The sequence below is a fragment of the Hibiscus syriacus genome, unplaced genomic scaffold (genome assembly GCF_006381635.1).
Source record: "Hibiscus syriacus cultivar Baekdansim isolate YM2019G1 unplaced genomic scaffold, ASM638163v2 tig00116997_pilon, whole genome shotgun sequence".
NCBI classification, from domain to species: domain Eukaryota; kingdom Viridiplantae; phylum Streptophyta; class Magnoliopsida; order Malvales; family Malvaceae; genus Hibiscus; species Hibiscus syriacus.
Window position 1 is genome coordinate 2,530,270 of NW_024063513.1, and position 12,718 is coordinate 2,542,987.

The window sequence follows — 12,718 nt, forward strand, 5'->3', positions numbered from 1 at the left end:
TGATTTGCCGTAGGGTTTAGGGTCCAATTGCCATGAGTGGACATTATTTGGAGACCACCCATTTTTTCCCTCAATCACCCTATCCCTTTTCCTCCATTAATCTCTTCATCAAGAGAAGATGTACTATAATAATAATTTCTTAATTTGTTTTCAATCTATGCTAACTTAATATAATTTAAATTTTAGAGCTGGTCCATGTAGTTATTATAAAGACATGGCATTCCACGCTGAAACTATTAATAGCACCGATATTTTTAAAGTCAACCATTAATGAATTCCCATGACACTAGTGACATTCACCACACTGGGTCTTATGATAGTATTAAATTAAATAGAGGCCTTTCACCACAAAGTTCTTAATCAAAATAATTAATTTTAAACAAGTGTTTGAAAGCCAAAACCTTTAACAAAATGAAAGAATAATAAGTGTGATGATTGAAATCTAACCTAAAACGCAACGAACAACTACATTATTATGCATTCAACAGCTGAGTGTAAATGACATAATGGCTCTAACCTAAAGTTTTGTTAATAATACGAAGCTTTTGTTCAACGTTGATGTATGCTCGTACATAGAGAGGACACAATATTTTATGTTAGGAGACGAAATTTTAAAATTTTAGAAAAAATATGAATTTATAAAATTTCAAAAGATAAAAACATATTTTTAATAAAAAATACATAAAAAAATATAAAATATAATATAATTTTAAATTTTCATGACAGTAAATCCTATTTATCCCTGCACCTAGAGTAATGAGCAGTTTTTCTATTTTAATTATTATAAAAATAAAGAGGGCAGGAAGTTGTGAGATAAGATGAATTTGTCTTTCTCAATAAATAGTTACTTAGGCAACCACCCAAGTTGGATGAGCAAACCCACTTCTTTAATTATTTGTATTTATTAGGGTAATTTATTAGGTAAGACTTTGGGTTGTTTAGTTGGCTTACGTATTTAGGTTGGGAGTTTTTGTTAGCCCATCTGTACATTATTTTCTTACTTTATAAACTCACATTGAATGTATTTTTTACCCCTTTAATTTAAAAAGTAAAAATAATATATTATTTCCATAGCATCAATATTGATGCTATTGTATTTGCATCAACAAAAAGTAAAAAAAAAAACAGATGGTTTTATAACTTTTAAATTTAATTAATTTGTTTTCTTTAAAAATTCATCAATTTATTTTTCTTTTACAAAAGTTGATTGTTAAATTTAACACTTATTTAATCAAAGATAAGTTTTTTCTGTTTTCAAAACTGTCCTAGTATACCTTAAGCCTGCAAAAGAATTGCACAAGAAAAATAATTATTGAACTTTCTTTTAGTTATTGAGTTGGCTGATCATAGTCTACGTAAACTAATTTGAATTAAGTTTACACAATTATTTTATTTTTAAAATATATTTGTAATGTCACATTTACGCACGAACAAAACGACTTCAGTGGTAAATAAATTATTGATATTTTTTATACGAACAACAAAAATACTGAAAATATGAGCATTAAATGTCAAGTAGTTAAATTATTTTTGAACAAATAATATATTATATTTGTTCCAAATGAATAAAAAAATGTTACATTTATTTAATGAATGTTCAAATTCAAATGCAAATTTGGATAGTGATATAATCGAGTTTTAAAGCATTAAAGATTCAAATATTTGAAGATATTCAATTATTGTATACAAAATCAAATTGGTTACATCTCCAAATCAGATAGAAAAAAGAAAGGGCTGCAAAATATCTGACCAATCTCCCAAAGCCAAAAGGTCAAAAGCTTCCCTAATCTTCTCTCTAATCTCCCTATTAAGTAATAATCTCACTTGTAATTCACGAAAAATATTTGTGATATTTACAGTTCAAATCCTCTAGTAAATGTTTGCCTTCTTACAACTGCTGCAACCCCCTTATTTATTTTTCAACCAAAATGCTATCTCCGCCTAGCAACTTCATCCGTCTCTGGTTTCCCATCTTCCTAATCGCAGGAAACTGAGAAGGGAAATATTTTTCTTCTTCTTCTTCTTTATTCCTTTTGCTAGCATGGGGAGTAAATGGAGGAAAGCAAAGTTGGCTCTCGGCTTGAACATGTGTTTGTATGTACCCCATCAAAAGCTTGAAGATTCATCTCCATCTCCATCGCCATCAGCATCAGCATCCATTAAGCATCATCTTGATACTGCTAACGTTTCTTCGAGGTTTTCTTCAGATGCAGTCCCTCTCTCTCCTGTTTCTCCTTCCGGCAACGAAAGCCGCCCCACAACTCCCACCCCTTCCTCTTCCGGTCTCCGGGTCTCCAAATCCGCTCCTAAATCTTCCAAGGTCTGTTTTTTCCCATTACCTTCATTGAAATATATATATATATATACATATATCGTAAAGTTGGTATATTTTTCTGTTTTTTTCATAAGTTCTTAAGTGGTTTTTGCTACTAATTTCTGCTGATATATATGTATATATTTAGTTTCATTTGCAGATGCAGTTATGGTTTTGTTATCTTATTGTTTATTTTCCCTAACTAGATCTTTAGAGTTTTGGGTTTTGCTGCGTTTTTTTTTTTGGTCTTTTGATCCATTTTTCATATTGAATAATGTGATTTTACTCCTGAACTAAGAATGTTGTACTGGTCTTAAAAACTATTGCTATGATTAATGCTGTTTAATTTGAATATGGAAGGCTTTCTTATCATGTGGGGTAGGGATGGATGGATGGATGGTGGTATGTAATAATGTGCTGATTCTGAAATTTCTGTAGAATGGGCATTTATTGTTGTGTTGTTTTCAACTCTCCAGTAGGTCAATATATGGGAGCCAATGTGGGGGATAAAGTGAAATAATCCCTTTAAGGACTAGTGTCTTTTGCCTTGGTAGAAAAGAAATACATTACATCACATATACCTACTGTACAATTTACTCTCTCTCTCTCTCTCTCTACCTTCACCCTCATGGAAAAGTGCTTTATCTGGTCAGCATAACTGCACTTTTGCACATACAAATATTTCTCTCTTCTTTTGATGATCATTTTTGTAAAAGCCTGTGAACCGTTGATAGGTGAGCTTTTGCTCTAGTAAGCTGTAAAGGAAAAAAAGACTAATGGGAAATAGAAATCAAAATTTTGGGGCAATTCCCCATCATTTCCACTTCTTTTGATGAACTTTACATTATTTTTTATTTATTTTTTGGGATTATTTTGTTTGAAAGGTTCGTCATTAGCTTGAGAGGGTTGGTTTGATTATTCTAGCTTTTTGAAGTCACCCCATTAGTTTTTTTGTTGAATTCCTGATATATCCTTTACAAGCTTTGACTATTTACCATTGACCTAACATTTATGGCTTATTTAGCTTTAGTTTCTTTGAAATTTCATTGCAGTTAATCATGTAGATAGGTTGCATTTTATTTCTTCTTTTCATGCACCACTCTTAATTATAGGGGCTCTATATACTTTGAAAATTTCACATTTTTCCAAACTACATTATTCTATTTACAAGTAATCTTTAGATGTTAGGTTTGAATTGAATTAGATAAGGATTTGATGCCCTTGAACTGCCACTTGCTCCCTTCTGTGTTTTTTTAATCTATGGCTCTTATGGGGATGAGAACTTTGTTAATGAGGACTATGTATCATATAAGGTTCTATCTTGGGAAATGTTCTTGTAATCCCAGCTTGGTATTAATATATGAGATATTTGATTGTCTAATATATTGCTCGATGCTCCTACAATTTATCCAAAGAGGAAGCACTAATTTCTCTGCTGTAATTGTATTTTATGTGATTGGATGTTATAAGTGATGATGACATTCCCTCCCAATTTGTTTGACTATTTGAGCTTTTTCAAGCAAATTGTTTTCTATAGGATCAGTTTTTGTCGCGTGTATGTAAGTTTATAAGTCATTTTGACATAACAAGTGCTTTAAATCTTTCATTTATACCTGCTTGTATTATTATCTTACCTGCTCGCCCTTTGAATATGCAGAGAACCTGTTCAATATGCCTGACATCATTGAAACTGGGTCAACGCCATGCCATTTTCACAGCAGAATGCTCCCATTCTTTCCACTTTCAATGTATAGCTTCTAATGTAAAACATGGAAATCAGATTTGCCCTGTTTGCAGAGCAAAATGGAAGGAAATCCCCTTCCAGGGCCCTGCTTCTGATGTTCCCGACGGAAGATCTAGAATCAACCCAGCAGATTGGCCCCGGGATGATACCTGGACTACTTCTGTACGACGCCTACCTTCCCCTCGGTTAGATTCAACTAGGCACATTTCTTCACTATTTCATGCCTCTGAACCAGGAACCTTTGATGATGACGAAGCCCTCGATCAGCAGCAAGAGAATCTTGAACTGAATGCCATTGTCAAGGATGCTTCCAAGAAAAATTCTATTGGAGCAATAGACGTGAAGACGTATCCTGAAGTTTCAGCCGTTCCAAGAGCTAACAGTCGTAATAATTTCGCCATATTAATCCATCTCAAGGCTCCCTATACAAGTGGAGGGCTAAATAGCAGAAACCAAACTATATTTACCCCCACAACTCAAAGTTCTCGTGCTCTGGTTGACCTTGTCACTGTTCTTGATGTTAGTGGCAGCATGGCTGGTACCAAGATTGCATTGCTAAAACGAGCTATGGGGTTTGTCATACAGCATCTTGGGCCCTCTGACCGGCTTTCCGTAATTGCTTTCTCTTCCACAGCCCGACGCCTCTTCCCTCTCCGACGGATGACTGAGACTGGACGGCAGGAAGCGTTGCAGGCTGTTAACTCCCTTACTTCAAATGGTGGGACAAATATTGCTGAAGGGCTTAGGAAAGGTGCAAAGTCGATAGTAGATCGGAAGTGGAAAAATCCGGTTGGAAGCATCATACTGTTATCAGATGGGCAAGACAGTTATACTGTCACAAGTCCTAGCGGGGCACATTCCCGAACTGATTATAAATCACTTCTTCCTCTCTCGATTCAGCGCAATGGTGGGACAGGTCTCCGTATCCCTGTCCATACCTTTGGGTTTGGTGCAGATCATGATGCTGCATCAATGCATTCCATTTCTGAGATATCAGGGGGTACATTTTCTTTCATAGAAGCTGAGGATGTGATCCAAGATGCTTTTGCTCAATGCATTGGAGGGCTTTTAAGTGTGGTAGTGCAGGAGGCATGTGTTAAACTTGAGTGTGCTCACCCAAATGTGCTAATTAATTCGATAAAGGCTGGGAGTTACCATACCAGCGTGATGGCTGATGCAAAAGCAGGTTCTATTGATGTAGGAGACTTGTATGCCGATGAAGAAAGAGATTTTTTGGTGACAGTCAATATTCCTGTTGATGAATCCTGTGATGAGATGTCATTGCTGAAGGTTAAATGTAATTACAGAGACCCCATATCAAAAGAAATGATGTCATTGAAAGAAAACAATGAAGTGAAGATCCGGAGGGCAACAGTAGTAGGACAACCAATAGTGTCAATGGAGGTAGACAGGCAGCGAAACAGGCTCCGTGCCGCAGAGGCTATGGCTGAGGCGAGAGCGGCTGCTGAACATGGTGATCTAACTGGTGCAGTCTCTCTGCTTGAGAGTTGTCGCAGGGCTTTATCTGAAACCATTTCTGCACGGGATGGTGACCGGTTATGTGTTGCACTGTGTGCTGAGCTGAAGGAGATGCAAGAAAGAATGGCAAACCGTCATGTGTATGAATCTTCTGGAAGGGCTTACGTTTTGTCAGGTTTGAGCTCACATTCCTGGCAGAGAGCAACGGCACGAGGCGATTCCACCGATAGTACAAGCCTTGTTCAAGCTTACCAGACCCCTACAATGACAGACATGGTGACTCGTTCTCAAACCATGCTCTTTGGGAGCCCTCCGCAACGAAAGCTCCGACAAGCTCAGTCATTCCCAGCACGTCCATGGCCAAGGTAATCATTTGTTTGGGGAAAGCAAGGTGTATAAACTGGGATAATAGAAACGAGGCTCGGTGTCTTTTTAAATGGTGGGTATAATTTTCTTGTTCTGATACGTGAAGTAATAAAGAAAATTGTGGACAGTTGAAATGACTGGTTTGAGATTGGGAGATCAATGGAGGAGAGAAAAACGAGAACCTGGGAGTTTAGTTGTTTACATTGACAGTGGAGCATTGTACAGAGGGAGCAATCGTATCGTTTTCCCCCCTGAAAACAAGGTATAGCCATGTAATTGTGAGATACTTGGGGTGATTTCTTCGATTAAATATATGGTATGGTATATATGTTTTGATTATTTTTCACCACTTTTATATATATTACTCTGAGAATGTGATTTCTACGTGACATGATCAGCCTCCTTCGTCTTCAATGCAATTAATTTGACCTTTACATGCAACGTTTCAAAACGAAATTGAGTTTTCATTAAAATTAATTTGATTACGATCTTAATTAAGATCTTAAACAGAAAATCAAGTGTGTTTTAATTAAGATAAAGTGTATCCCCAAAGTGTTTTATATTGCTTCGGCTGAATGATTTTTGTAGACTTTTTAGCTTTTGATTGTTTTTAGTAATTACAGTTTTTATTGACATTTAGATTAGCCATAAATAAATCCTCTTTTTAGAAGGATCAGTTCTAAACCACGAGATGATAATGATTGACATTATTTGATCCAACGGTTCATAAGCCCCAACAAATGACGCAAAATCCGGACAACGACACCCCACAAAAAGCGGGATCTCTAACAACGTTGAAGATTTAACTAGTAACATACAAACGTGTTTTCACAGTACCCAACAAACATATAAATGTAGCAAAGTTGTCAGTACATGTCTTCCAGGTTCGAAGCTAAGCCACGTTCTTCCTTACTTTTAGCCATTGAAAAAACTTGGCAAAGCTTAAAGATTACGAAAACACAAGTCCATTTTATCCTAAACCTGAACCTGAAGACTGAAATGGTGAGAAGCCATTTTAATGCGGTCAAACGGATTGTGTTCACAGAGGTGGTGGATGGATTTGTTCCGTTTCGATTCCCAGGTTGAACTCCAACATCCAAGCTTTTATTCTATTTTTTTTTCTTTTGTATTTGCTGATTCATTTTCTCTAGACCGATTTTTTTTTATAATCAAGCTGACTTTCCTAATGTGGATTCAAATATCATTTTGATTGTATGGTTTGGAAGTTCTGGAAAGTAATTTCCAGCTTGGCACTTGGCAGGTGTCTGTAGACCTTGTATTTTTTTTCTTCTAGTTGGAGTTGGACACTTGTGAAACGGAGGCCTTCTCATTACTTTCAGTCTACCAATACTGATTTCTGGCCAAAGATTTGAAGTACCTCAGCACTACCTTTACTGATTCCTGAAGGGCTAAAAGAGTCGGAAACATTTGTTTTCGTCTCCCTCTCAGGCTACAAGATTGTAAGTGTAAACACACAATTCCGTCCTTGCTTATAACAATATATTATACAATATCTATGTGTTACATTATTTTAGTGTGCACTACGTACATTGTATAATATACATGCATATGATATTATTTTATACAGCAATAAAAATGGCCCAAACGACCCAGGCCCAGCAGACTTGTGACCCAGCAAGCAAAGGTTTCCAAGAACCCTAGCAAGTTCCAGCCAACGCCGTAACTGTCCCCATGCGAGAGTCCCGTGTCCCACCGGCATTCATCCCCGGTTATCTCGGCGCCTTGAACTCCTCAATGTCAAACAACCGCCAACAAACGTAAGCACGTGAAACAAAAGCAAAGCAACGTGCATTAGTAGGACTCCAAACAACCAAACCGAGTCTTACTCGGATTCAATCTCTAAGGACAGTTTATTTCTTGTACTATAAATAAGATGTAACCCCATTGTATTTGGGGGGGATACACAAAAATACGGAAAAACCACGCATCTATAGCAAATATAGAGAAGCAAGCCGAATCCTTGTACAACGTTTGAAAGGAAATAAAGGTAGCATTTTTACCTTATTTTGTTCGTTCTTGGCTACTTGCATGCGTAGTTACTCGCGTTTTGTGCTTGAAATCACCAAAGAAAAACGTTTTGGCCGATGACAAAGGAGTGGATCTTTTGAACCTTCGATCTTAGATTTACACTCCGAGGCTTGTTTTCAAAAAAAAGTATTCGGATATTCTGAAAAAGGAGGCAAAGGGCTCTTAAAAAATCGAAACTTTTTTGTATTCTGTCGCCGACGAACGGCGGTCGGCGCCAACAACGGTGGCCGGAGTCTGGGAACTACGGCGGCGTTCATGTGTTCATCAAGAACACATGAACCAAGCAGAGAAAAAGAGAGAAATGGGGAAAGGGCTCGGCGAGAGAAGAAGAGAAATGTTTAAAAAAAAAACATTTATTTACATATATACAACCCGTGAAACCAACCCTGGAACCCGACCCAACCTCCTTTAAACCGGTGCGTTTTGATGAAAAGGGGGTGAATCGCGTTTTTGTTCACTTTCTTTCAAAACTTCCATTTTGATCCCAGAATTGAATTTGAACCCTGATTTTTCTTTTAATTTGGCCACTGGATTCGTCCTTCTTTTCAATTTAACCCCTGATTAAGATCAATTAACGTTTTAGTCTTTAATTTCATTTATCCATTTGCTTATTATTTAATATATTACGTTTATTTTTTTATTATTATGGTATATTATGTATATATGTATATATTTACATTTCCTTTCCGTTTTTACCTTTTTTATTATTATTATTATTATATTATATTTTTATTATTCTGTTTTTTCTACTATTATTAATATTTTTTCCCTAATATTTGATTATTTAGTATTATTATTATTAAATATTTATATGCTCCTAGTTATTTGTTTTATCTAATACATGCTATTATTTTATGTATTTTATTTATTTATATGTGTATACATTTTGTATTTTATCTTATTATTTCTTTACTCTTTTCTTATTATATTTATCTTCATTATTTAGTTTTTCCATTACTATTATATAGATTTTTTTTTTCCTCATATTTAGTTATTATATATATATGGTATTAATATTATTATATGTTTTATTAACTTTATTTATTTTACTTTATACGCTATAATTATTATTTAATTTTTTCTATTATTATTATATATTTTTCCCTCTCTCCCATATTTAGCTATTATATATATGGAATTAATATTATATGTTTTTTATTAATTTTACCTTATACGCTATTATTTTACATTTTTTATATACATATGGACATTTTATTTAATTCTTATCACTTTAAATTTGTATGTTATTTTATTTCACCTTTATTATGTTTTATTTATTTATTTATTCCTTTTTATTTTATTTGCACATATTTGATTATAGTTATTTATTTATTTTAGTTTTTTTATTACTATTATATATATCTTTTTATTTTTTTTTATTTTTTTTATATCTTTATTATTATTACCATCATTTTTTATATTTCTATATTTTCCTCATCTTATTTGTTTTCCATTTTACCTTAGGTGTTTTATTTGCATTCCTTATCTAATATATGTCCTGATCTTTTAAGGGTACAATTTAAGCAATCTAAGGTAAGTAATTTGGATCGTCATTTTACATTTTAATTTAAATTTGTAATTTTCTTAATTAAAGACAACTGGAAATTACATAGTACCGAAAGGGCAGTTCAAGGGTGCTAATCCTTCCTTAGCTGTAACCGACTCCCGAATCCGACATATCTTTGGTAAGACGCAGATCAGGTAAGATAGAAGGTATCCGATTAACCTATTTATTTGTAAATAAATAATCGGTGGCGACTCCAATCCACATTTTTCAAGTCGAAGCCCAATTTCGGTGCTCAACCGAAAGACGGTTGCGACAGCTTGGCGACTCCGCTGGGGACACAGGTAAGTGAGTCAGGCTAAGGTAATTTCCAGTTGTCTTTTTAATGAAAAAGGTAAGTTTGAACTTTAAGGTAACATTTCGATCCTTATTACTTACTTTTGGTTATATTTTTTCGAGTAAATAGTTGGACTGACCGTTTTCTAATGATTTCAGTTTTCCAAACTTTTTCATCCAAAGGCTCTATACCCGAGCTCCGAACCCTTTAAGTGGGGGTGAAAGCGACGCATTCGTGTGAATTTATTCACCGCATATGCCTAGCAAGTAGCCTTCGGGATTCATACACCTTATGTCTTCGTGTGAATTTATTCTCCGCATAGACATAAGGGAATGTGTCCCCTCGAGTTTAACTTAGTCCACACAAGCCTGTGATGGGTTTAGGACTAAGGGTCTGGTAAGCCCAAGGGGGCACCAGCAAGGAGAACTCGGGTACCGTGTTTTAGAACCTAAACCAGGAGACTTCGAAGAAATAGAGCCTACCCCAAAACCACATTCCAAAACCTAGGACAATTGTTTCCTAACCATTTGTTTTTTCTGCCATTTATTTCTTGTTATTTTTATTTATTTCCATTTATTTTTATTTTACTAACCATTTGCCTTTGTGTTTGTTTTTAGCATTTGCATCATAACAAGAGGCCATTGATCCCTAAAAAGACGTTCATTACGCACAAAATAATCTGAATTAATGGATAAAGGTGTTGTAATACAAGAGATTAAAAACCCTGAGGTACGACTATGGTCCGAGAAGACTCAGAAGGAAAAGGGAGACAGTCTTCAAGACAGCTATGTGTCAGAGCTGGTTAGCTACGCCTCGATCAGCCTAAAGCAGAATGACGTACAAGAGCTCCGGGATATCTGGGACAGTTGGAAGAATGAGGTGAAACAGAAGTTCAGCCAACGGTACGGTGATGTTGCACTTTTGCTTCATGTTAAGATTGATGAGCCCTTAATTAGAGCCTTGGTTCAATTCTGGAATCCGGGATACAGTTGCTTCACCTTTAACCGGGAAGACATGGTGCCCACCATAGAAGAGTACACTACACTGCTGCATTGTGAAAACATCAAACTCGAACGGGCCTACCTTAAGCACATTAAAAGTCAACCTTTCAAAAATACACTAGCTAAGGTTGCCGGAGTTGATGAAAAATGGGTAACTGACCGAGCTCGATGTAAGGGTAGTGGAGAAGGAATCGCTTGGCTTCATATCAAACAACTAATGAAGCACCATCCTGATGAGTGGAAGACAATAGACCTGTTTGCATTAGGTCTGTATGGTCTAATTTTATTCCCAAAGACCTTGGGATACATCGATGCCACCGTAGTAGAGCTATTCGAACAACTCTCGAGAAGAGTCAATCCAGCACCAGCCATCTTGGCTGAGACCTTTCGATCTCTCAATCATTGCCGAAGAACTGGCGGAGGAAGATTCACCGGGTGCATTCAGCTCCTTCAAGTCTGGATTCACAGCCACTTCTGGAAGACTGACGGGGTTGCCTACCGCCGTTTCAGCACCACCTATTCACCTCTAGGTGAATTTATTACCTTAAAATGGCATGAAGGCGCCTCGAAAGAAAAATGGATGAAGGTCTTTACGCATCTTCAAGACCGAGATATTGTTTGGAGAGCCCCTTGGTTATTCCTCAGTGATGTTCTTTTTCGATGTGGTGACTTCGACACTGTGACCTTACTTGGACTTTGGGGAGCAGTCGGGTATGCTCCGCTATTAACACTTAGACAATATGGAGCACGTCAGTTTGTCCCAGCAACATGCGGGTTAGCTAGGTCAGAGTTTGAGTATCACGGCGACAGCTATAAGAAGATGATCAAAGAAGTAGCCGATTCGTGGAGGAAAATATTCCGGATGGATGTTGTAGCTGCCAGAAGTATGCTCACTCCGGATTATGTGGAGTGGCGAAGATTGAGAAAGAATGACAATATCCCTGTGCCAGACTGTGATGACACCCGGACCATGGAGGAACATCTCAGGCACGTCCCTTCTGAACTCGAGATAGCCAAGACCGAGTTTGAAGCCGTGAATAATGAGCTGAAGCAAAGGATAAAGGAACTTGAAGCTGAACGTTATCAGTGGAAGCTTGATGCTGACTCTCAGAAAGATCGGGCAGAAAAACTGGAAAAAGAACAAAAAAGAGTCCGTTTTGAGCTCGAAGACTTGAGAAAGGGGTATCAAGATAAGGTCAAGGATAACTCCAAGTTGAAGGTAACCTCTGAATACTGGAAAGACGAAGCTCATAGCCTGAAAACGAAGTTCGAGGGGCCTGATGAGAGAGCTTGGAAAGAACAAACAAAGACTGCCCAAAGACGCTTGGCAGATAGTCAATATCAGAACCAACGCTTGAGAGTTCGGGTAGCTGACTTAGAGAAACAACATGAGAAAGATGGCAAGACGATAGCTGAGTTAGAAGCTATTATAGATGGGTTCAACAGGCAAGCAAACGAGCTTCAGATGGTGCCCTTCGACGGAGGACTACAATGGCGTTTCCGTTGGGAACAAGCACAACGAAGGGTGAGGGCCCGAGACGCAACCATCCGAGATTTCCTGGATCAAGTGCAAAAAGCAGCCCGTCATCTTCACGGCCTAGCAAGGGAAGCTAGTGTGGTTCGACAAGGCATTCAACCAGTGACAGATGAAGGCAGAAGACTTGTCAACCTACTGGAAGCTGTTCGGGGTCTAGAGGATTTAGTCCGAATGTACCTTTAATTTGTTTTTATGTCTCTAAAAAGATAAAACATTTTTGTCTGAATAAGGATTATTTATAATAATGAACACTTTTCTGGATCAATACCTCCAATTGCATACATCATACATTGCATTTCTTGCATTTTATATTTCATGTTTGTTTATTTTATGTTTTCCATGTTTTTACATTCATATTAACTAACAGAACATGTCTCAGACACCGAG

At 36.7% G+C, this 12,718-nt stretch overlaps 1 protein-coding gene across 1 annotated transcript; it reads left to right on the forward strand.

The window, feature by feature from the left end:
* The first annotated feature begins 1,984 nt into the window (after window positions 1–1,984).
* LOC120194355 (E3 ubiquitin-protein ligase WAV3-like) lies at window positions 1,985–6,227 on the forward strand. The gene is made up of 2 exons (XM_039196678.1): window positions 1,985–2,320; window positions 3,972–6,227. Exons 1-2 carry the CDS (start codon window positions 2,042–2,044, stop codon window positions 5,904–5,906), a joined length of 2,214 nt encoding a protein of 737 aa, XP_039052609.1. The 5' UTR covers window positions 1,985–2,041; the 3' UTR covers window positions 5,907–6,227.
* The last annotated feature ends 6,491 nt before the right edge of the window (window positions 6,228–12,718 follow it).

Bases quoted from the DNA above. Each gene is read 5' to 3' on its own strand.
- LOC120194355 (XM_039196678.1), top strand. From the start codon at position 2,042: ATGGGGAGTAAATGGAGGAAAGCAAAGTTGGCTCTCGGCTTGAACATG. The intron at 2,321-3,971 runs GTCTGTTTTTTC...TTGAATATGCAG, and splicing joins CCGCTCCTAAATCTTCCAAG to AGAACCTGTTCAATATGCCT.